Source organism: Sturnira hondurensis, unplaced genomic scaffold, assembly GCF_014824575.4.
Source record: "Sturnira hondurensis isolate 20B ecotype Veracruz unplaced genomic scaffold, ASM1482457v3 Scaffold0000256, whole genome shotgun sequence".
Taxonomy (NCBI): Eukaryota; Metazoa; Chordata; class Mammalia; order Chiroptera; family Phyllostomidae; genus Sturnira; species Sturnira hondurensis.
Window position 1 is genome coordinate 2293428 of NW_028072887.1, and position 24771 is coordinate 2318198.

Genomic DNA, 24771 nt, shown 5'->3' on the forward strand with positions numbered 1-24771 from the left:
CCTCCACCTGTGATTCCAAACTTAACCACTCCTGACACCTCAGAATCCTTACATCACTCTTCTCAAGTGGACATTTCAACCCCAACAGAGCCTTCCTCCACTCCACAGGACCACATAGCTAATATACTATCATCTTCCTCCTCTAAAATAACATTGTTTTTTTATTTGCACTCTAAAATAGCATTATTATTCTATTTCCACTTTACTATTATTGACCATCTCCTTACTAATGAATAGGAAGCAGAGTGTGCCTGGTTCAGAGCTGGAGCCCCTTAAACAGAAGAACTAGCTGAGGAAGAGCATGCCCAGGCCCCACAGTACCCCAGTCCCTGTGCAGCAGAGACCACTGCTTGCGGCCTCATCATATCTCACTGCACACTATGAAGAGAATTCTACCTGTGCTAAGCTGCTGAAGCAAAAGAGCGTCAATGCATCTTGTGCATAATGGAACTGTGTTCAAAGCAATTTACCTCTGAAAGAACTTTAGGCACTAAGGAATGCTGCCATTCCCAGAATAACAGAAATTTAAATTATGGGTTGGTTTAATCCTACAAAAATAACTGACATTTATCTTTAAAGTGGTTTTCTCTAAAAATGAGATGTTGTATGTAACATAACAGAAAATAGCTAGAAGTTGGCCAAATCCCATACCACTTATATCTGCTTTTTTCCTAGGAGAGTAATATACTGATCCTAAGTGTAAATAATCTGTTTACTTGTCTTTATTGTACTCTCAATAAATATTAAAAGCAATAAAAATAATGATATAGAAGAAAAGTAATTTTAATTATCTGAGATCCCTAAGTGACTTTTTACCAGTAACATTGATTATTTTATGTTCATTTCTTTTGTTTAGTGTTTATCATAATTATTTACTGCTCATTATCATTTTTAAACTTGTTATCATTAAGAAATATCTGAAAAAGAGAACTCAATAATGTAATAACAAAACTAGTAATAACAAGTATACTTATAATTTATACAACCTCTGTTCTCTTAAGAAGTACAAGCACTTAATCTTAAAAGGCAGACCAGAATAAATACAGTACATGGGTGGCATATGTCAAGACCATGACTGTAGGGTACCACAGCACTGTATATGTTAATGATGATCAGACTAGAATGACCTAATTTGCTGACATGACCTAATTTGAAGCACCGGTTCTGTATTCCTGTCTGCCTAGAAGACACTGTAGGATACGAGAAAAAGAAGAGATTAGAGCAGAGAAAGAAAGCTATCCTGGGGCTCTATAAAACTAGAATAGGTGGGGACACATCTATCTGGAAGGCTTTAGACATAGCTCTGCCTAGAGCAAAGGAAGAGGATAGACGACCCCCAGAGGTCCTTTCCAGCTCATTGTTCTCTAATCACAATTAATGAACAGTGTTGAAATAGTCATACAAATGTATGTGGAAGTATTCGCTTACTCAGAAGAGCTGAGAAAAAGATTTTATACTTTACACATTATTAATTACATAGTTAAAGTCTTTTAAAAATTAAATACCACAAATAATAAAGGTATATGCCTCCAAAATAGCATGCCCTATAAGTAACTATATATTCACACAAATGAATTTACTTGAAAACTCAGTATTGTCTTTTTTTAAAATGATATTTCTTTTTTATTTATTTTTAAAAGATTATTTATTTATCTATCTTTAGAGAGGAAGGAAGGGAAGGAGAGAAGGAGAGAAATATCAATGTATGGTTGTCTCTTGTGCGTCCCCAGCTGGGAACCGGCCTGCAACCCAGGCATGTGCCCTGACTGGGAATCGAACCACGATCATGTGGTTTGCAGGACAGTGCGATTGAGCTACACCAGCCAGGGCTGAAAACTCAGTATTGTCTTTAAAAATCTTCTCACTCTTGTCAAGATTTTTAAAAATTAGATAAACTATTATTAGATAATCATAATTATCTTTAAATTTCTCAACATAATTGTACAAATGATTCAATAAAGAGAAAAGTATTTCTAGTGTGATGTTGCACAGTACAAAAAAACATTCTATTGTCAAACAGCTTGTGCCCTGCTGAATTTGGCACAGATCATATTTAATGGGAGACTGGGCATAACTGTGTCTCCTGTTTTTTCCAGTTTCAATAAATGGCACAAACATCAACCTAGCTGGCCAAGCAAAAAATCTAGATTCTATTTTTCCATCCCCTCCATACTCAGTCAATCACCAATGTCCATTGATTCAGCATCTTAATAACTCCTGAATTTCTCCTTTGTTTCCAGTTAAAATGTACAGCTAGTACCTTGGTTTAGCTCATCCCCTATGAGTCTGATTTCCAGTGCACATCCCCAGTGGATTCCTTGCCTACAAGTTGTTTCTTCCAGTGCACTCTCTGCATACCTATAGTTCTCTTTGGAAAGCATGGAACTGACCATTTTACTCTACTCCACTATATCAGATTCCTCAAGGAGGAATTATAAACTATGAATTGTGACCTTCATGATATGATTACCATTCTCTATAATCTCCAGTGGAGTCTCTCTCAGAATTCCTTCCTGACACTATATTTTAGCAACGATGACCTACTTTCGGATCCCTAATGATACCACTTCTGGTTAATTTTTGTGAGTTTGCAAAAATGTTTCATTTGTCTGAAATATGTTGTATACTCACTCCATCAGCCCCATCCCCTTCCTATTTCACTCCCCTCATTTTTTGTTGGCTAAGTCTTATGTCCCATTGCTTGGGATGTCTTTCCCAAACACTTTCCCCACCTCTTCATCCCCCCTGGCCCCCCCACCAAGATTAGGCCAGGTGTCTTCTCCCATTTACTTCCACAGTTTGAAGTACTAAATATACTGTACTATAGTTGAACATTTATTTTGCTGTCTTCCCCAACAGACTCAGATTCTTTGAGAGGTAAACATTGTTATCTTGTTCACTATGCCTCCCTGGCACCAAGCAATATCCTTGCCATAGAGTAGGCACTCAGTAAGTATCTGATGAATTAGTCAGGAAAACAGTTAAAGAAAGGAATCTTCAAAATGAATTTGTGCACAACAGAGTAGACAATTTATAGTGTATGGTATTTCAAAAGTTCATTAACAAACTGGCTTGAGAAAATTCTAAACACATTTTCTCAAAAAAACAGTATTAAATGTAGTTGATAATTAACTACTTTCCCCCAAATCTATTTCATCTACAGTGTAGCTAAACTATATTATTTACAGTTATTATGAGCTATAACTACTGGATATAATAATGTTTCTGGAAAGAAAATGTATGAAGAATTCCAATTTAGTAATGCCATGAACTAATTATTTCTAGCTGCAGCTCAAGAATAGAAATACATAGTTCTAATTTATGTAGGTGGTTGAGGACAGAGGTTCTAATAGAGAAGGAATGAAAACTAACTAAAAGCTAGTCAATTGGAGTGGCAAGGATTGGTGTTCTGCTGCCATTAATCTTTGGGAACATGCCTAACCTGGGGATAAGTGACTTTTCATCTTTTTTCTACTCCTTCAAAAATCCCCTGGCTGGTGTAGCTCAGTGGATTGAGCGCGGGCCTGGGAACCACATGATCGCAGTTCGATTCCCAGTCAGGGCACATGCCTGGGTTGCAGGACATTTCCCAGCAGGGGCCAGTTCCCAGCAGGGGATGCACAAGAAGCAACCATACATTGATGTTTCTCTTCCTCTCTCCTTCCCTTCCCCTCTAAAGATAAATAAATAAAATATTTAAAAAAAAATCCTATGTGACAGGATAGTAAGAAGCTAGGAAAATTTCTGCGCAAGAGCAATGAGGAAACTGAGACAAGAAAATTAAACAAAGTGAAACAGTTTGAGCAACTTACAGCCAGCTAGTGAATCATAAGACCTTATCTCCCCTAACCACGTCCACTTGACAATGGTTCATACCTCTCCTCCCTAACCAAAGAACACACAGGTTAAATCTCCTTGGCCTGGGAAATAGAGAACAGAGACCCAATTAATGTTATCTGTGCCAGTTAAACCCAAGGACAGATGAAGTCAGGGGAACAAATAACAAAAATCCCATTAAAAGGCAGAAAGACCCAAGATAAAAGTAAAACAGTATAGCAGGGCCCTGGCTGGTGTAGCTTAGTGGATTGAGCATGGGCCTGCGAACCAGAGGATCGCGGTTCGATTCCCAGTCAGGGCACATGCCTGGGTTGCAGGCCAGTTCCCAGCAGGGGACACACGATACATTGTGTGTCCTCGGCAGAGGCAACCATACATTGATATTTCTCTCCCTCTCTCCTTCCCTTCCCCTCTAAAGATAAATAAATAAAATATTTAAAAAAAAACAGTATAGCAGACCAAAAATATTCCCAACTGCCCCTTTGCGCTCATTTGGTACATCAGCATATTTAAAATGCACCTGGAAAGCTAATGAATAAATATTCTTCAGAAACCCTCCCATAAGATTCTCACCCACAAAAGAAAGATACAAAGCCCCCAGGACAAAGACTAATTGTGGGCTAAAGCATGCCCATCATGAACTTTTTACTCCCTCCTCAACTCTAACAGTCCCCAGGAGACTTGCAGCTAGGGGTGCAGTGGGTAGCAGGCAGCTTGACTCAGGCTTACCTCCTAATCCTGTCTCCAGGGCTCCCTTTTCTCTGACTTTCAGGAGAGCTAAAAGCAGCCCCACCTTGGCTCACTCCTTTCCTATAACTTTTCTAAGGAGGGAAAGCACAGTACCATCTAGGCTCTCTACTGTTCCTTCTTCTGCTCTAAGTCCTTCCTTTGTTTCACTGTCCCCAGATTTAATAAACATACTCTTCAAATCACCTGCACTCATGTTGTGAAACCTTTCCTACACAAAGCCAAGAACTCATACACTATAGGCCAGCCTGAGGCAGACCTATGCTTCAGGCTGGTCCCTGTAGGGTAACACTAGGAATTAGGTACCAACTTCCTACTGGCTATCAACACTTAGGACTTCCAACAAGGGTTTTCTATCACAGACAGGAGATTACATAAAATGTCCTCAAATACATTCTCTTCCCTTAAACAAGCATTCTGTACTCAGTATGAAGTACAAAGAAAGTTAAGCAATCAAGCAAACAAAAAACAAGACAACTATTAACTCTATGAAAAATAACTGTTGTCAAAAAAAAAGAAATGTAATTTAGTCAACTGTGAAATGTTTAAATGAGTCATTACACTGAAAACAATGAACACTGATCAAACCAGAAATTATGACAAAAGCTATGATATGGGAAAATGAACCAGGGTGAATGTATTGTAAATACTTTCCTCTAATCTGTATTTTACATTTGTATTTTTATAGCAGTATCTTTTGTACATCATACTTCTTAAAGCACCATAAGTTTTAGTTTTGAGTCTTGTTTTTTACCCCTTTAAAGTATGTGTTTTTACAGATGTTGGATTATACTGTACATATTAAATTTATATAATGTTATTAACTAATGTTATCTCATTAAGTTTAATAATAAATAAGCCCTGGCTCGTGTAGCTCAGTGGATTGAGCACAGGCCTGCGAACCAGAGGATCACGGTTCGGTTCCCACGATTGCATGTCCTTTTATGCTCTTGTGTATAGTATTTTAAAATTTAAATTTCAGGGCACATGCCTGGGTTGCAGGCCGGTTCCCTGCAGGCCAACTCCCAGCAGGGGGCGCACCAAAGGCAACCATACATTGATGTTTCTCTCTCTCCTTTCCCCTCTAAAGATAAATAAATAAATAAAATCTTTAAAAAAAGTTTAATAATAAAAAAGTATGTGTTTTTGTATCCTATCTAAAAAAACTGCTACACAAAGTTTGGTAGTATTTTTATGTATGTGTGCTACTAATTTTTTTTTTAAGATTATTTACTTATTTATTTACCTTTAGAGGGGAAGGAGAGAGGGAGAGAAACATCAATGTATGGTTGCCTTTTGTGCGTCCCCTGCTGGGAGTTGGCCTGCAAGGAACTGGCCTGCAACCCAGGCATGTGCCCTGACTGGGAATCGAACCGTGATCCTCTGGTTCACAGGCCTGTGCTCAATCCACTGAGCTACGCCAGCCAGGGCTACTAAAATTTTTATAAATTATCTTATATTTATGTCTTGGGCCCACTTCAAGTTAATTTTTATGTATGGTGTAAAAATTATGTAGGTCAAGGCTCATTTTTTTTCCTTAAGGATATCCAATTGCCCTAATCCTGTTTGTTGAAAAACTACTACTTCCCGTTGACAGTCATTTCACCCTCTTTTCTAAAATCAACTGACAATCTATGTAAGGTCTATTTCTAGACTCACTTTTCTCATTCATTAATATAAATGTCTCTCCTTATGTCACTACCACAAGTCTTGATTACTGCAACTTTATAGTAAGTATTTATATCATGTATATGGGTCTTCCAGCTTTGTTCAGAATTATTTTGGCTACAGTTAAGTCCTGTGTTGCCTCATAAGTTTTACATTCAGCTTCTCAATTTTGACAAAAAAAAAAAAGACTACAGGGATTTTGATTAGCATTGCATTGAATATATAAATTAATTACTGAGAACTGGCATCTTAGCAATATTAAATCTTCTGATTTGTGCACATGACCTATCTTGTCATTTTTTAAAGTTTGCTTTACATTCTTTAAACAAAGTTTTGTAGTTTTCAGTGCATATATTTGTTGAATTTATCCTAAAGCAGTTCATGTTTATTGATGCTATTGTAAATTGTATTCTTAAAATTTCAATTTCTAATTTTTCATTGTTAGTATATAGAACTACAAATGATTTTTGTATACTGAACTTAAATCCTGCAACCTTGATAATTCATTCATTAGTTCTAGTAGCTCAATTATTCCTGGGTTTTTCTATGTAGACCACCAGGTCATTTTATTTATTCCTTTTCAACCTGCATTCCTTTTATCTCATTTTCTAGGCTTATTGCATAGTTTAAAAAAAAATGTTGGCTCAAACAATGTTGAAAAAAGTGGTGAAAGCAGTCTCTCTTTTTCCTGCTCTCAGGGGAATAGCATTCAGTCTTAGAGCACTAAGTATGATATTAATTTTATGTTTTTCATAAGTACTTTTTATTGGAATGAGGAAATCCCTTTCTAGTTCTACTTTGTCAAGAGGTTTTATCATGAATGAATATAAAATTACGTCATATGGTTGGGATAATTGTATGGTTTTCCACTTTTACATCATTAATGTGGTAAATCACAGTTAACTCAATCTTAAACAAATCTTACATTGCTGGTAAACTTTTCTTTTACATATTGGTGAATTTGATACACTAGTATTTTGTTAAGGATTTTTATATTGATGAAGGATATTGACCTGCAGTTTTCTAAGGATGTGCCTGTTTTATCGTGGTATCAGGGTAATCCTGGATTTACAAAATTATTTGGGATGTATTGGTCCCCTTCCTGCTTTCTAAAAAAAAAGTTTTAGTGATTAGTTTTAGTTATCATATTTAGGACTAATATCTGTAATTGGTGAATTGACTCCTTTATCATTATGTAAATCTCCTCCTTTATTTGGTAATACTCTTTGTTCTGAAGTCTACATTAACTGACAATAATATAATTATTTTAGGTTCATTTTTATTATTGTTTAAATGACATATCTTTTAGCTATTTATTTTTAACCATTAGACTTCATACTTAAAATCATCTTCTTATAGGCATCATATAATTTCTGCAATGTCAGGTCATTTACATTGAATCTAATTATTGACATAACTGGATTTAAAGTTATCATCTTGTTAGTTGTTTTGTATTTGATCTAGTTGGTCTTTGTTTCTTTTTCTGCCTTCTTTTGAATTAACTTAGAATTTTTTCTGTCAATAGATTGCATTATTGCATCCACTATATGTACATTTTAAAACTTTTTATTTTGAAATAATTTTAGACACACCAGGGGTTGCAAAAAATGGTGTCTAGGCCAAGGATGCTGCATATCCTTAATCTAGATATTTCTAACAATAATTTCTTATATAACCATATTAAAACATCAACACCAGGAAATTTACATTTCTATAGCATTATGTTCTATCATTGTGATTCCATTGTTTTGAAAATGTTATAAAAATAATGTCAGGATCTATGTAAACTTTGAGACTGGCTTCTTTCACTAAGTATAATGTTTTTGAGAATCATCCAATTCATTGTTTATCAATAGTTCAATCCTTTTCATTGAGTATTCCATTTTGTTGATGTACTATAAGTACAAATCTAAGTTTTCATTTCTCTAGGATAAATATCCAGGACATTTATAATTTTTATGACTACATTTTATCCCTACTGGCTCATAAGCTGATTGAAAGAATTTTTTTTCAGACTCTGTTTTTTTATTTCTAACATTTTCATTTTACTGTCTTTATAGTTTCCATATTTCTTTTGAAATTCTCTGTCTTTTCATGTCTGTTATTTTCTACTACATCTTTTAAAATATTATTCATAGCTTTTAAAAAATTCCTTTTGTAACAGTTCTATATTCTGGGTCATCTGTCCATTTGGTATTATTGACGGTTTTATCTCTTAACAATAGATTTATTTTTAATTAATTTATTTTTTAATCATTTATCTTCCATACTAGAAATTATATCTAGAAAAACAGGACTGACTGAGATAAATGCTACTTACACCCAGAAATGGGCATGCTTCTTTTTCTGTCAGGGTGACAGTGTGGGAGGCCATAAGACAGTATTGAGTTGTATTTAGCTTCTCCTGCTACATTTTCTTTCAGCGCACCATGAACTTGAATTCCCTCAACAATGGGATGCTTTTACTTGTGACAGTGTAGACCAGAGGTTTTCCTAAGTGTTTCAGTTGTATTATTAACTTTCATCAGTCTCTACATGTTTGAGCTATACGTAGGTGTCTCTCTCCCTCAGTAGATTGATCTTGGTGATTTCTCAGTGTTAAGTGCACTACTACGGTAGGAGGCAGGAGATCTCTTGTGCCTCCAGGTACCAGCCCACTACCATAGTATAAGGCAGGCCCTCTGCTCCAGCTGAATCTTGAAGATGGGACTTTCCTACTGTTTTTGTCCTTTCCCCTGTGGCAGCCAAACTATATCTTTTAACTATGTGTGCTCCAGGCAGGAGAGATGTTCTTGCCTCTTCCTACAGTAACAAATCTCTGTCTAACATCAGTGAAAAGCCTTGATTTCAAAGGTTTTCTGTCCATTTCCGAGGGGCAGACAGCTTTTGTTTCTACCCAAGCCCCAGAAACAGCTGATCCTGAACTGGGTTTTGGAGGCTGGGAGAGGAGGGATTTGCTCTTCTCACAATGGCTTAAGGCTTTTGCTTAGTATGAGAAAAGAGTCCTGGAAACAAGCAGAGAATTATGCTTATACTCCACCAATGGGGGTGCTCTCTGATTCCTAGTCAGCACTGGGTAAAGGCCAGTGGAAATAAAGTTTGTGTGTGAGGGTGAATTCCCTGTGTCAGGACCCCTGATATTTTGAGCTGCCATGACAATCCATGCACAGCCTTTAAAATATTGTTAAATTTTAACTGTTTTCTTCTCATACACTTTTATGGAAGCCCCCTTCTTCCTAACTCAGATTTAACACAGGAAACATTTTTTTATCTGTCTCATTTCTCCTCTTGACAGATGAAGAAAAGAAGAAAATTTTCTCAATCTAAGAAAGGGCATCTATGAAAAATTTAAAGATAACATCATAATTAATAGTGAAAGACTGAATACTTTCTAGCTAATACTGGCAACAAAGTAGGGCTGTTCAGTCCTATCACTTCTATTCAAAATGGTATTTGCATTCTTTAAATGTAAGAGGCAAGACAAATAAAAGACATAGAGATTACTGGGAAGAAATGTAAGTGTCTTTATATGCAGACAAAATGATGCTCTAAGTACAGAATCCCAGAGAATTTACAAAAAGTATAGGAACTAATAAGTGAGTTCAGCAGGGTCAGAGGATGAAAGGTCAATATACAAAAATCAGTAATCCTATATTTAACAATAAAAAGTAGAAATTTAAATTTTAAAACACTATACACAAGAGCATAAAAGGACATGCAATACTTAGAAATAAATCTAACAAAATGTATTCAAGAAAACTGAAAACATTACTGGGAGAAATTAAAGAAGACCTAAATTAAAAATGAGAGATACTCTTTTTGTGGACCAGGAAATTCAATACTACTAAGAAGTCAGTTCCTAATACCACCTCACATCTATTAGAATAGCTATTATCAAAAAGACAAGAAATAACAAGGGTTGCTGAGGATGTACAGGAAGGGAACCTTTTTATACTGTTGGTGGGAATGAAAATTGGTGTAGTCACTATGGAAAACAGTATGGAGGTTCCTTAAAAAAATTAGGGCTAGAACTACCATACGACCCAGTAGTTCCACTTCTGAGTATTTATCAAAAGAAAATGAAAACAATAACTTGAAAAGATATATGTACCCCATGTTCACTGTACCACTATTTACAGTAGCCAAGAAGTAGAAACAATCTAAGTGTTCATCAGTGGATGAGTGGTTAAAGAAAATGTGGTAATATGCATACATTGGGCTATTATCTAGCCATAAAAAAGGAGGAAATACTGCAATTTATAACAACATGGATGGACCCTGGGGTCCTTATGCTAAGTGAAATAAATCAGACAGAGAAAGAGAAATACTGTATGATCTCACTTTATGTGGAATTAAAAAAATACTGAGCTCACAGATACAGAGAATGCATTTGTGGTTGCTAGAGGTGGTGGTGAGGGAGTATAGAAATGGGTGAATGGGGGTCAAAAGGTATGAACTTCCAGTTACAACATAAATGGGCCATGGGGATATAATATATAGCATGGTGACTATAGTTAATAATACTGTATTGCATGTCTGAAAGTTGCTAAGAGAGCAATCTTAAGAGTTCTCATCATAAGGAAAAAAATTGTAAATATATATAGTGATGGATGTTAAATATATTATTATGCTGATAATTTTTCCATATACACAAATATCAAATCATTATGTTGTACACCTGAAACTAATATAATGTGTACCAATGATACCTCTATTAAAAAGAAGTTAATTCTTCCAAATTAATTTACAGATTCAAAAAAATACCAATCAAAATATATATACTTAACAAGCTAATTTTTAAACTCATAGAGGAAGGCAAAGGACCTAAAATAGACAAAATAATTTTGAAAAAAAATAAAGTAGGGATGAACACTATGTGATTTCAAGACTATAACAATAATTCAACTAGTCTAGTGTTCTATAAGGTTAGATGTACAGATCAATAGAACAGAATAAAGATTTCAGAAACAGATACACATATACATATAACCACTTGATTTTTTAAAATAAAGGCACCAAGATAATTCACTGAGGGAAAAGCAGTCTTTCTAACAAAGAGCACTGGAACAAATGAAAATCCATATACAAACAAAGCTAAGTGAAAACAGACTTACCTTCCCCCATACTTTTACCACATAAAAAAATTAACTCAAAATAGTGAATAGACTTACATATATAACGTAAAGCTACAGTACTTTTAGAAGAAAACATAGGAACAATAATGACATTGGCAAGGAGAATGTGAGCAAACAGACAGATCACTTACAAGAAACAATTTTCCAACCTATGGACTGTTCAATGGTCTGTGCTGGGCATACCTGAACGGGCCAATATCAAGCCTCTATCAAATATAATTTCTAAACCACTTCTGCTGAGCACCAATTCCTATCTTAGAGGCACAAAATGGCAAAGGAGTGAATGGAAGTCACAATAACCTCCTCCTAGGATCAATCTGGAATTACAACTACATTGTGGAGAAATCACCTGGAACAAACAACTGAACAACAGCAAGATAGAAGCCTTATAATTTCAAACAGACAGAAGAATCAGCTTCAGCACAACCTGACTGGTAGGGTGTGGGATGGAGACTTGAGAAGACTGGCTAGACACCACAGGTGGCAGTGCCAGAGGGATAATTAAGCAGCCAGTTGGTTGCCTCTGAGAAGAGTAGGGTCTAAACCCTAAGCTGGGATCCCCAGCCTAGAGTAGCAGAGCCCGGAAAGTACACAGAAAACATCCAGTTGCGAAGAGCAGCAGGATTGCTCTCTGCCAAAGACTGAAGGCTGGAATTGAAAAGATCTGTTTAAAGGACCAATGAACAAATTTTCATTTACCCTGGGCTCTGGCAAAGGTGGGGACAGAATAGGTTAGAGATGCCCGAGGAGAGACTGGGAACAAAGGCTTTGGGGAGAAAACAGAGTAGACATCAGGATCCCAGTGCTGAGTCATCCCTCATATGGCAACAGCCACCCTGCTCAGGCAAATCGCTCCCCTGAGCAGTAGCGGCCTGAGGGGAAACAAAATCCCCAATACCATGAGAGATTCTACCCCATCCTATGGAACTTAAACCTGCCTGCTGCCTGCTGAGTTGTTAATCTAGACTGACTAGATTAACAACTGAAGGGGACAGCCATAAAAAATAGATTGCTACAAGTCTTGAACAGGCTGCCTAAAATCAAATGGGGTCAACATTTAACATCACCAGAGGTGGATCCAGAAAGAAAAAACATTGCACCTGCACAAAAGCACACAAGGCATGGTGGGTGGAGTAATCCTCAGTCAACCAGCTGGAGGAAAGGACACACCAAAGAGTGACCCAACAACAATCAAAACCAAATTACACCCAGAGAGCCAACATAAACAGCACAAATGTAATCCCAAGAGCATCAAGTTCAGGAGATCAAGAAGACAAAACCACTGAATCTCACAGGTCTCCTACCATAAAAGTTCACACCACTGAGTCAGGGAGTCAAAACACATCAATTTAAGAAGCAGAGGCACACAAGAAGAGTCTTACAAATAATGGGATGACAGAGAACCAGAAGGAACCCCAACGCCAACCAGAAGGAAAGGAAGAATCCTCAGAAAGAGTGCTAAATGGAATAGAGGCATGTAAACTATCAGATACTAAGTTCAAAACAATGGTTATAAGGAAGCTCAATGAGCTCAGTGAGAACTACAGGGAACCACAGAAAACTACAGGGAAACAATGAGGAACTTATTGCAAATTACACCAGCATGAAAAATGACATAGCAACTATCAAGAAGAGCTCTGAGGAAATGAAGAATACAATCACTGAATTGAAGACAGCAGAAAAAAATCAAAAGCAGGTTTAATGAAGCAGAGGACTCAATCAGCAAGCTGCAGTACAAGGTAGAAAAGAAACACCCAGAAAGAGCAAGAAAAGGAAAAAGGACTCAAAAAGAACAAAGATGGGTTAAGGGAACTGCAGAACAACATGAAACATAATAATACCCATGTAATAGGGATACCAGAAGGAGAAAGAGGAGCAAGGCATAGGAAATCTGTTTGAAAAAGTAATGATAGAAAACTTCCCTAATTTGATGAGAGAAAAAGTCACACAAATCCAGGAAACACAGAGGGTACCAATCAAGAGGAACCCAAAGAGGCTCACTTGAAGACATATCATAATTAAAAGGGCAAAAGTCAAAGACAAAGAATCTTAAAGGCAGCAAGGGAGAAACTGGAAGTAACATACAAGAGAGCCCTGATAAAGCTAGCAGCTGACTTCTCAAGAGAAACATTATAAGCCATAAGGGAATGGTAAGAAATGTGGGCTTGATAAGAATAGATATTTTTCAAAAGAAAATGAGTGGTTAAAAGGCACATGAAAATATCTTCAATGACATTAGTCATTAAGAAAAAACAAATGAAAATAACAATGCAATTCCACTACATCCTAGAATAGCTAAAACTAAAAAGATTGATAATAACAAATGCTGACAAAAATGTTGGAACTGGAAATCTCATATATTTGCCTATAGGAATGCAAAATGGTATAGCCCATTGGAAAACAATTTTGCAGCTTTTTATAAAGATAAACTTGCATTTTTCATATGACCCAGCAGTCCCATTTCCAATTATTTACTCAAGGAAAATAAACAATGTCTATACAAAGACCTGTACATGAATATTATATTGGGCTTATTCATAACAGCCCAATCTGAAAATACTCCCAATAGTCATTAATTGGTAAAGGAATTAAAAATTTTTTATAACCATACATTGGAATATTATTTGGCAATATAAATACAAAAACAAATGACATGCAAAAACATGGATCAATATTCAAAAGTTTTCCACAAAGTGAAAGAAGCCAGAAATAAGGCTAAATACTACATGATTCCAGTTTTGAGATCTTCTGAGAAATGTAAACCTGTAGTGATAGAAGCAAATCTGCGACTGCCAAGTCTCAAAGGGTGAGTGCAAAGGAAATGACTGCAAAGGTGCATAAGAAAACTTTTTTAGAGTAAAGAAAAATATTCTTTAGCGTGACTGTAGTGCTGTTTACCAGACTATATTTGTTACGCCTCATCAAACTATACATTTTAAAAGAACAAATTTCACTGTATGGAAATTATACCTCAATAAACCTCATTTAAAAATTATGTTAAAAAGCTTGGGCCTGTGAACCACACGATCGCAGTTCGATTCCCAGTCAGGGCACATGCCTGGGTTGCAGGCCAGTTCTCAGCAGGGGACTCAGGAGAGGCAACCATACATTGATATTTCTCTCCTTCTCTCTCCTTCCTTTCCCCTCTGAAGATAAATAAATAAAAGCTTTAAAAAAATTATGTTAAAAATATTTCAGAACTGGAGAGACATAGCACTCATTAAGATGTTGAAGTACCATAGCACTGGTGAAAGCAACGTGTGATAAGTCTACTTGATAGGCATACTGAAATTTAAAAACTCTAACAGTTTTCAAACAAATGGGCACATCTATCTGTAGAGAACTGAAAACTAAAAACATAATACCAATTAAAAATAATCAATGTCCAACTTCTGGCCAATATGGAGATACAATAGATATACTGTGCCTCATCGTACAACCAAAAGGAGGACAACAATTTAAAAACAAAAAACAACCAGAACTCACAGAAAATCGAACTGTATGGAAGTCTGACAACCAAGGAGTTAAAGAAGACACATCCATCCAGACTGGTAGGAGGGACAGAGTCAGGCAGCTGGGGCAGAGAGGGCTCACGCAAAACCTTGGCTGGCAAACCCAGCGAGGCAGCAGACTGTGGAGCAGAGTGCAGCATGCAAGGTGGCTGGTGGATTGGGCAGTCCCACATTCACTCGCTGATAAAAACAGGCAAAACTGGGTTCCGGGTCAGACCCCATGACCCAGGGCCCCAGCATAGGGAAATAAAGTCTCAAACCACTGACTGAAAATATCTGTGGGGGTTTAGGTGGCAGCTGGAGAAATTCCCAACCTCACAGGAAAGTTCATTGGAGAGACCCACAGGGTCCTAGAATGTACACAAACCACCAACACGTGAATCAGCACCAGAAGGGCCCAATTTGCTTGTGGGAAGTGGGGGAAGTGACTGAAATCTGGCAGAGAGCAAAGCAAGTGCCATTGTTCCCTCTTGGACCCTGCCCCCTTATACAGCATGACAAGGCAGCACTGTGGATTACCCTGCCCAGGCGAACATCTAAAACACTGCCCATCACTACATAATAGGCACACCAAGATAAAAAAAAAAATGGCCCAAAGAACAGATCGAAGCTCCAGAACAAATACAACTAAGTGACGAAGAGGTAGCCAACCTATCAAATGCGTAGTTCAAAACACTGGTAATAAGGATGCTCACAGAACTGGTTGAATTTGGTCACAAATTAGATGAAAAAATGAAGGCTACAGTAAGTGAAATAAAGGAAAATATACAGGGAACCAGTAGTGATGGGAAAGAAACTGGGACTCAAATTAATGGTGTGGACCAGAAGAAAGAAAGAAACTTCCAATCAAAAAAGAAGGAAAAAACAAGAATTCAGAAAAATAAGGAGAGGCTTAGGAACCTCCAGGACATCTTTAAACATTCCAACATCCAAATTATAGGGGTACCAGAAAAAGAAGAGGAAGAGCAACAACAGGAAAAGATACTTGAACAAATAATAAAGGAGAACTTCCCCAATCTGGCAAAGGAAATAGACTTCCAGGAAGTCCAGGAAGCTCAGAGAGTCCCAAAGAAGTTGGACCCAAGGAGGAGCACACCAAGGCACATCATAATTACATTAGCCAAGATTAAAGATAAGGAGAGAATCTTCAAAGCAGCAAGATAAAAGGAGGCAGTTACCCACAAAGGAGTGCCCATCAGACTGTCAGCTGGTTTCTCAAAAGAGACCTTACAGGCAAGAAGGAGCTGGAAAGAAGTATTCCAAGGCAAGGACCTACATCCAAGATTGCTCTATCCAGCAAAACTTTCATTTAGAATGGAAGGGCAGATAAAGTGCTTCTCAGATAAGGTCAAGTTAAAGGAGTCCACCATCATCAAGCCCTTATTATATGAAATGTTAAAGGGACTTATCTATGAAAAAGAAGATAAAAAACATGTACAGTAAAATTATAGCAAAGTCACAATTATTAACAACCACACCAAAAAACCAAAAACAAACTAAGCAAACATCTAGAACAGGTACAGAGCTACAGAAATGGAGATCATATGGAGGGTTATCAACAGGGGAGTGGGAGGGGAAGAGAGCAGGAAAAGGTACAGAGAATAAGTAGCATAGATGATAGGTAAAAAACAGATAGGGGGAGGGCAAGAATAGTATGGGAAATAGAGAAGCCAAAGAACTTATATGTATGACCCATGGACATGAACTAAAGGCAGGAATGTGGGTGGGTGGGGGTGTGCAGGGTAAAAGGGAATGAAGGGGGAAAATGGGACAACTGTAATAGCATAATCAATAAAATATATTAAAAAATGAAAAAAACAAAAAAAATCAACATCTCTTCTAAAACCTCCAGCATAATTTGACTCACTGATGCTTTGGTGGAAGAATGTTCTTTCTGCCAAATATCAAGAGATGCTGAGCCCTGTATTGAATTACACATTGGCAAGAGCAGATATTATGTAGGATGTTTTCTAATACCATTTCAATGCCATTTTTCTACACCAATTCTCTAATCTCTTAAACAAAAAAGTGTACAAAAATTCAGTTCAACTCTGGCACTAACTCCAATAGTTAGCACAGACCACATAGTCTCAGGATGCAGTCCCACAAGATTATTCCTTTAAAAAAATCAATAACCGAAAAAGATTATGTGTAGCTATTATGTAATAAAGCCATAGAAAAAGCTAATAATAAAGATGAATACATGTATGTCCTTTAAAGTATAAAACACTATCAAATTGTACTCTTACATTGGAAAGGATCAATATATGAATGGGTATGAGAGTATCCAGATACTATTTTGTTTATTCTGAATATACCTAAATTTTTAAATTATAAAGAGTTAAAAGACATGTTATAATATGCAAATAAGTTGCTTTTGTAAAAACATTAAAATATGTTAAATAATTTGTATCAAGACAAACACACAATGGCCCAGCAGTGAGTACCTTGGCAATAGCAGTTTGTTTAAACATGCGAGTAATCAACCCCATAATAGTCTCAGAGGCAACTGAATTTGAAGCTCTCATTATTTTTTCCCATTCTTCAAAGCTGGTATTCAATTCCTATGTGGGAGAAAATAACAATGTTCAGAAATGCAGCATAAAAACAACAATTAATGCAGTAATGAATTGTGTTCTACCTTAATTCTTATATATAAAGATATAAAAAGACCTGTAGTTGTGGCTGAGTGGTTAAGGCGATGGACAAGATAGAAAAAGAAAATTCCTAAAGATGCCAATATGTTCATTTCATTTAAAAACATCAACATTAAGGCAGGTCAGTCACGTGTTCACACCCATGATAGAAACTAATGATAAGCTGTGGGTGAAAACCAAATCATTTGCTAACATCATAAAAAATTGTAGCTTCCTCTAAAGGGGAAACATTTTGTAAAGTAAGCATAAAAATTTAAATCCATAAGAAAGAGGGTAGTGAAAATGTGTATGGTAGCAAAGTATTTTAATAAAATAATATGATTTTATTTAAATAAGTGTAAAGACTGGGAGCATATTAGTAAAATAAAATATAATATAATATAAACATATATTCTCTATTACTTTTCTTTCTCATGCTAAAATAGTGGATAAAGAAAATTGGATCATTATTTTTCCAATAACTGCTCAATGTTTATGGAATGCTTACTCTAAAATTTCAAAACAAAACAATGCAATAAATAGTCGTTGCTAACAAAGTTATGTACAGACTTGAAGAAATTTCAGAGAATATATAAGCATTGCACTAACCCATAATGTAATTTGGTTTTCTGATATGTTTAACTTCACATTTTACATGATCAGAGAGTTTTAAGATTTCAAGAACAGGGCTGTATCTAAGTTATTCTAGAGGACAGCTATTTATATTTTCAAAAAAATCCTAAAGGAAGAAACCCAACTTCCCTTGCTTCACAATCCACAGATACGTAGAATTCTTAATACTAAACCTTTGTTGGAACTGAAGTAATTTTCTTTCTATACTCAGCAGAAATATATTTTAATCACTAGGATACCAAATCTTTTCATATTATTTAATGACTAAAGTTAAATTCTTCCTGCTCACTGCTCAAAATAATACAAAGCCAATTCACATGCTCTATTAATTAAAGCAATATTAAGAAAGCAGACTTTTCCTTCTGTAAAATATGAAATACATGCAATCTTTCTTAGTATAATTTAAAATTATTTAAAGTAAGACTTTCAATCAAACAAGGGTTCTCACCTTGGCTGCTGCTGACGGAAGATCAAAAGGAATACGCTGTCGGATTTTAGGGGGCAGCTGGGTTAAAACTTCATTCTTTAGCCTTCTAATCATTATGTCACTTAATAACTGATGAAGTTCATTAAGATTTGATGCTCCTCTACAATCCCACTGAGGCCTTTTACCAAAATATCTGTTAATATGAAGAATAAACATGTAGCAAAACTGAATGCTAGAGTGAGGAAACAATTTATTCAATCTGTTCTTCCTCTTAATAAGAAGCGATGACACTGCTTTAACTGTTATTTATGAATGCAAGATAGTTTCAAAAAGCTCGGCTTGAGATATAGTAATGAATAAGATTATACATAACTCTCAGCTAAAGAAAATATTAGTGTCTAAACACACTGTTTACACTGAATTCAGGCAAGGCTGGAATGAACGGTAACTGACAACCATTGGCATTTTGAGTGGGCTTACCCATGGCAGGCAGCTTGTTTAGCAGATCTAGTCCTAGCTAGGCACTACTACACCAGCTGGTCAACAACCAAACAAACCTCCTAATTCATTTCCATACCCTCCAGGAGAAGATATTATCTCACACTAATAGCAAAGGAAAATAAAAAAAACAAAAACAACCCTCCCCAAACAACCACAAACCCATTATGAAAGAGAGTGGGACAGGAAACAGCAGAGGATAAAACATTTAGAAGTTAATGCAGACAGACAAGTGGTCGCTGATTTGGTAAAAAGGAAGCTACAACTTAAAATGCTCGCAAAAGGTCACTTGTCCTCTACACACTGAGAAGATGATGAGTTCGTTGGAAGAACCAATGCTGTGGCAGGTGTTAAGACGGGGTCAAATTTAAATCTTTAGGTTTATTGGATCTACCAAACAGGACAGCTGGCCAAAAACCATCCCCCATCATTGTGACAACCTAAACACCTCCCCCCAAAATTCCCAACCATCTTCAAATGGTGCATTCTACTGAAAATTAGCTGTTAGAGAATTATTTAACAACTGAAAAATTCTTGTTAGGCTATATTATCATTATTGTTAATAAGGAAATAACTACCATTTTAATGGGATTTTGATGGTATTGCAGCACAAAGGCGTGTCAATTTGAGAAAGTTAAAACTTATTAACATGAGTTTTCATGTTAGCAAGTTTAAAAATTACATATATTTTGATAGCAAACATAAAGAAGTAGTACAGACAACATTATAAACATGTACTTGCATGTAGAATCCATTAGAAAAGTATAGTGAATGAATGGAACTAGAGTATGGTAAAATGATAGACACTATTCAGTTTTCATCAATAAGAAATGTACTTGTTTAAAAAGAAACTAATTTTTTAATGCTTTATAGTACTGTGTTTATATTAAAAATTCAAACACTCCTGGCTGGTGTAGCTCAGTGGATTGAGCCCAGGTCTGCGAACCACACGATCGAGGTTCGATTCCCAGTCAGGGCACATGCCTGGGTTGCAGGCCAGTTCCCAGCAGGGGACTCATGAGAGACAACCATACATTGATATTTCTCTCCTTCCCTTCCCCTCTAAAGACAAATAAATAAAAAAAAATTAAAAAATATCCTAATCTCTTATTTAACAGATTTATTAAGATATCATTATATCTTAATAAATGCCATATAATTCCATATAATTATAATGCCATATAATTCACCCATTTACACTTCAGTGGTTTCTAATATATTCACAGATAGTGTAACCATCACCATGGTAAGTACTAAAATGTTTTCTTAATTTCCAGAAGGAACTCCTTGAGGGTGGGGGTGAAATGGGTGAAGGTGGTCAAAGACACAAACTTCCAGTTGTAAGATAAGTCCGGGGATGTAATGTGCAGCACAGGGACTACAGTTAACAATACTACATTATATATTTGAAAGGTGCACCCTGGCTGGTGTAGCTTAGTGGATTGAGCGCGGGCCTGCGAACCAGACGATTGCAGTCCGATTCCTAGTCAGGGCACATGCCTGAGTTGCAGGCCAGTTCCCAGCAGGGGCCACTTCCCAGCAGGGGATGCACGAGAAGCAACCATACATTGATGTTTCTCTTCCTCTTCCCTTCCCCTCTAAAGATAAATAAATAAAATATTTTTAAAAAAGAAAGTTGCAAAGAGAATAATTCTCAGACATTTTTATCACAAGAAAAATATTGTAACTGTGTGGTGATAGATGTTAACTAAACTTATTGTGGTATCATTTCATGATATATACATATATCAAATCATTATGTTGTACTCCTAAAATATGTTGTATGTCAATTATATCCCAATTTAAAAAAGAAGGAACTCCTGTCTGTATCCTTTAGCAATCACTCTCTTAAATGCTGTCCTGCCTTTTCAGCCCTAAGCAACCACTAACCTTCTTTTCCTGCTTTTAAAGATTTCCCTATTCTGAACTTCCATAGATGTGGAATCATGTAATACACAGTCTTTTGTGACTGGCTTCTTTCATAATGTTTTCAAGGTTCATCCATGTTGTAAGCATGTATCAATACTTTATCCCTTTAAAACAATTATTTATTTTTAGAGAGTGGGAAGGGAGGGAGAAAGAGAAGGAGAGAAACATCACTGTGTGGTTGCCTCTCACATGGCCCTCACTGGGGACCTGGCCTGCAACCCTGACTGGGAATTGAACTGGTGACCCTTTGAGTCACAGGCCACGCTCAATCCACTGAGCTACACCAGCCAGGGCTTTATCCCTTTTTAAGGCTCAAAAATATTCCACTGTATGGATACAGCACATTTTGTTTATCCATTTATCTGTTGATAGATATTCTGATTGTTTCCAACTTTTGGTTTTTATAAATAATGCTGCTATGAACATCCATATACAAGTTTTTGTGTACACATATATTTTCATTCCTCTTAGATATATACCTAAGAGTTGAATGGTCAGGTAATATGCTAATTCTGTGTTTAATTATTTGAAGAAGTACCAGATTGTTTTTCAAAACAGCTGGACCTGTTTACATTTCAACCATCGGTTTCAAGGGGTTCCAACTTCTCTATGTCTTTGACAACACTTGTTATCCAACTTTTTGATTCTAGCCATCCCAGTAGGTGTGAAGTGGTATCTCATGAGGTTTTGATTTGCATTTCCCTGATGACTAATGATGTCAAACATTTTTTCATTTGCTTGTTCACTATTTGTATATCTTTGTTGGAGAAATGTCAAGTAAGGAGCTTAGAAGTTGCTACTCCTTCCTAACAAGTAAAAATTTAAACAAACTGAAAAATCAGTAATTCTTTTTAGACTTTTCGGATGACAGAAATGAAGTCACAGGGCAAACCACTGCTCAACCAAGTTGGAAAAAGTAGCAGCAATATGGTTTAGGGTCGAATTAATCATAAAGGAAACAATTTCTAATAACCTAAAATTAACAATAAAATTCCAAATGTTCCTAAAGAAGTTATGAAACATGAACCTTGAAAACTTCCTTTGAGATTAATATAGATCATAATGGGTACTTAATAACCTAAGTACCCATAAGTAAGTCAGTAAAAACTGTGGTACATTTACATAATGGAATTCTATGCAGCAGAGAGGAAGAAGGAGCTCCTACCCTTTGTGAGAGCATGAATGAAACTGGAGAACATTATGCTAAGTGAAGTAAGCCAGGCGGTGAGGGACAAATACCATATGATCTCACCTTTAACTGGGACATAATCAACAAAAGAAAAAAGCAAACAAAATATAACCAGAAACATTGAAATTAAGAACAATCTAACAATATCCAGTAGGAGGGGGAAGGGGACAGTGGGGAGAAAGGTTTCAGGAACTACTATAAAGGATACATGGACAAAACCAAGGAGCGGGTGGAAGCAAGGGAGGGAGATAGGTTTGGCTGGGTTTGGGGGGAATGGTGGGGAGGGGAAATGAAGACAACTGTAATTGAACAACAATAAAGTAATTTTAAGAAAGAAAATATGTAATAAAAAGAGACTTTTTAAATTTTAACTGTTGTTCAAGTACAGTTTTCTGTCTTTACTCCCATCCCAGCTCACCCACCCAGCCCTCCCCCCTTCCCATTTCCACTCCCCACCCCCCCAAGTTATTGTCCATGTATCTTTTTCAACAGGCACTTAATGTTAGTTTAGGATGATCAAACAGAAAGTTCATGGCCAAGAACATGCATGCTTATCTGTGTTCATGAACACAGACACACACAGAGTTAACTCTGGACCTTGGAAATCACCTCATGGTTGTTTTTTAAGTTCCCTTGTGTCACTCTATAGCAAACTCTTCCTCTCACTTCCAGCTTCTGGGAAAAGCTCATTTGTTTGTACATTCCAGAATAGGATATGAATAGACTCATAGTGTATGAAGACTTGTATATGAAGACTTGTAATGTGATTTCTTTTACTTAGCATTTGAAATTCATCTATGCTGTTGGGTGTATTCATAGTTCATCCTCTTTATTGCTAAGTAATATATTGCATGGATAAATTACAATTGTTTGTGCATTCACTAGGTGAAGGAAATCTGGATTGCTTCAAGGTATAAGGAACTATAAAAAAAGCTGCTATAAAAATTTCCATACAGATTTTTTGAGTGAACACATGTTTTCATTTATCTTGACTAAATACTCAAAAGTGGGATTGCTAGTTTGTATGGTAAGAGTATGTGTAACTTTATAAGAAATTGGCACACTGGTTTCCAAAGTTCCTATACCATGCTGCATTCCCACCAGCGATATATGTGAGTTTCAATTGTTCAGCACTGTTGCCATCATTTGGTATCATCAGTTTGGAAAAATTTTTACCTACTCTAATGCATATGTACTGGTATTTCATTGTGGTTTTAACTAGCATTTCTGTAATGACTAATGATATTGAGTATCCCTCCAAGTGCTTATTTGACCTCACATATCTTCTTAGGTGATGTCTCTTTTTCAACCATTAAACATTTTTTTGTTTTATTTTTGAGTTCTGAGAGACTTCATGCATTTTTACAAATTCTTTTTGTATATTTTAAATTTATATATTTATACATGTATATAAATTTATATATTCAATTATTACTACATGCTTTGCAAAATTTCTTCCTAGTCTGTGGTTTGTCCATTCATTCTCTCTCTTAACAGTTTTTTTTTTTTCTTGAAGAGATCTTTTTGATTTTGATGAAGTAAAATCACTTTTGTCTTTTATGGTTCATGTTTTTGGTATCCTATATAAAACGTCTGCCTAACTCAGAGTCAGAAAGATTTTCTCTTTTATTTTAAGAATTTTTACAGTCTTATGTTTTATATTTACAAACCCTTATTTTATTGTAGTTCAAGTACAGTTGTCTGCATTCCCCGCCACATACTTACCCCCACTCCACTGGAGCCATCCTCACCTCCCTCCCCTGATTCCAACCCCAACTTGGTTTTGTCCATGTGTCCTTTACAGTTGTTCCTGAAAACCCTCACCACCCCACTGTCCCCTCCCACCTCCCCTCTCGTTAGTGTCAGATTGTTCTTAATTTCAATGTCTCTGGTTTTATTTGGTTGCTTGTTTCTTTTGTTGATGAGGTTCCAGTTAAAGGTGAGATCATATGATATTTGTCCTTCATTGCCTGGCTTATTTCACCTAGCATAATGCTTTCCAGTTCCATTCATGCTGTCGCTAAGATAAGAGCTCCTTCTTTCTTTCTGCTGTGTAATACTCCATTGTGTAAATGTAGCATAGTTTTTTGATCCGTTCATTTGCTGGTGGGCACTTAGGTTGCTTCCAGCACTTGGCTATTGTAAATTGTACTACTATGAACATTGGGGGTGCATAGGTTCTTATGGATTGGTGTTTTATGGTTCCTAGGATATAATCCCAGCAGTGGAATTGCTGGGTCAAGAGGCAGTTCCATTTTTAGTTTTCTGAGGAAATTCCATACTGCTTTCCACAGTGGCTGCACCAGTCTGCATTCCCACCAACAAACAGTGCACTAGGGTTCCCTTTTCATAGTAACCTCTCCAGCACTTGTTTAATGATTTGTTTATGATGGCCATTCTCATCAGTGTGAAGTGGCATCTCATTGCAGTTTTATTTTGCATCTCTCTGATGGCTAGTGATGCTGAGCATCTTTTCACATGTCTCTGGGCCCTTTGTATGTCCTACTTGGAGAAATGTCTGTTAGGTCTTTTCCATTTTTTAATTGGGTTGTTTGTCTTC

At 36.4% G+C, this 24771-nt stretch overlaps 1 protein-coding gene across 5 annotated transcripts in view; it reads right to left on the bottom strand.

The window, feature by feature from the left end:
- The window catches only part of ZRANB3 (zinc finger RANBP2-type containing 3), a 244418-nt gene that overhangs the window by 68821 nt on the left and 150826 nt on the right, over nt 1-24771 (bottom strand). For all 5 annotated transcript variants that reach the window (XM_037070527.1, XM_037070407.1, XM_037070316.1 and 2 more), the window contains 2 exons: nt 18617-18788; nt 17347-17463 (listed from right to left, as the gene is read on the bottom strand). In XM_037070527.1, coding sequence (XP_036926422.1) covers nt 17347-17463; nt 18617-18788 — 289 coding nt within the window. The remainder of the gene's footprint in view (nt 1-17346; nt 17464-18616; nt 18789-24771) is intronic.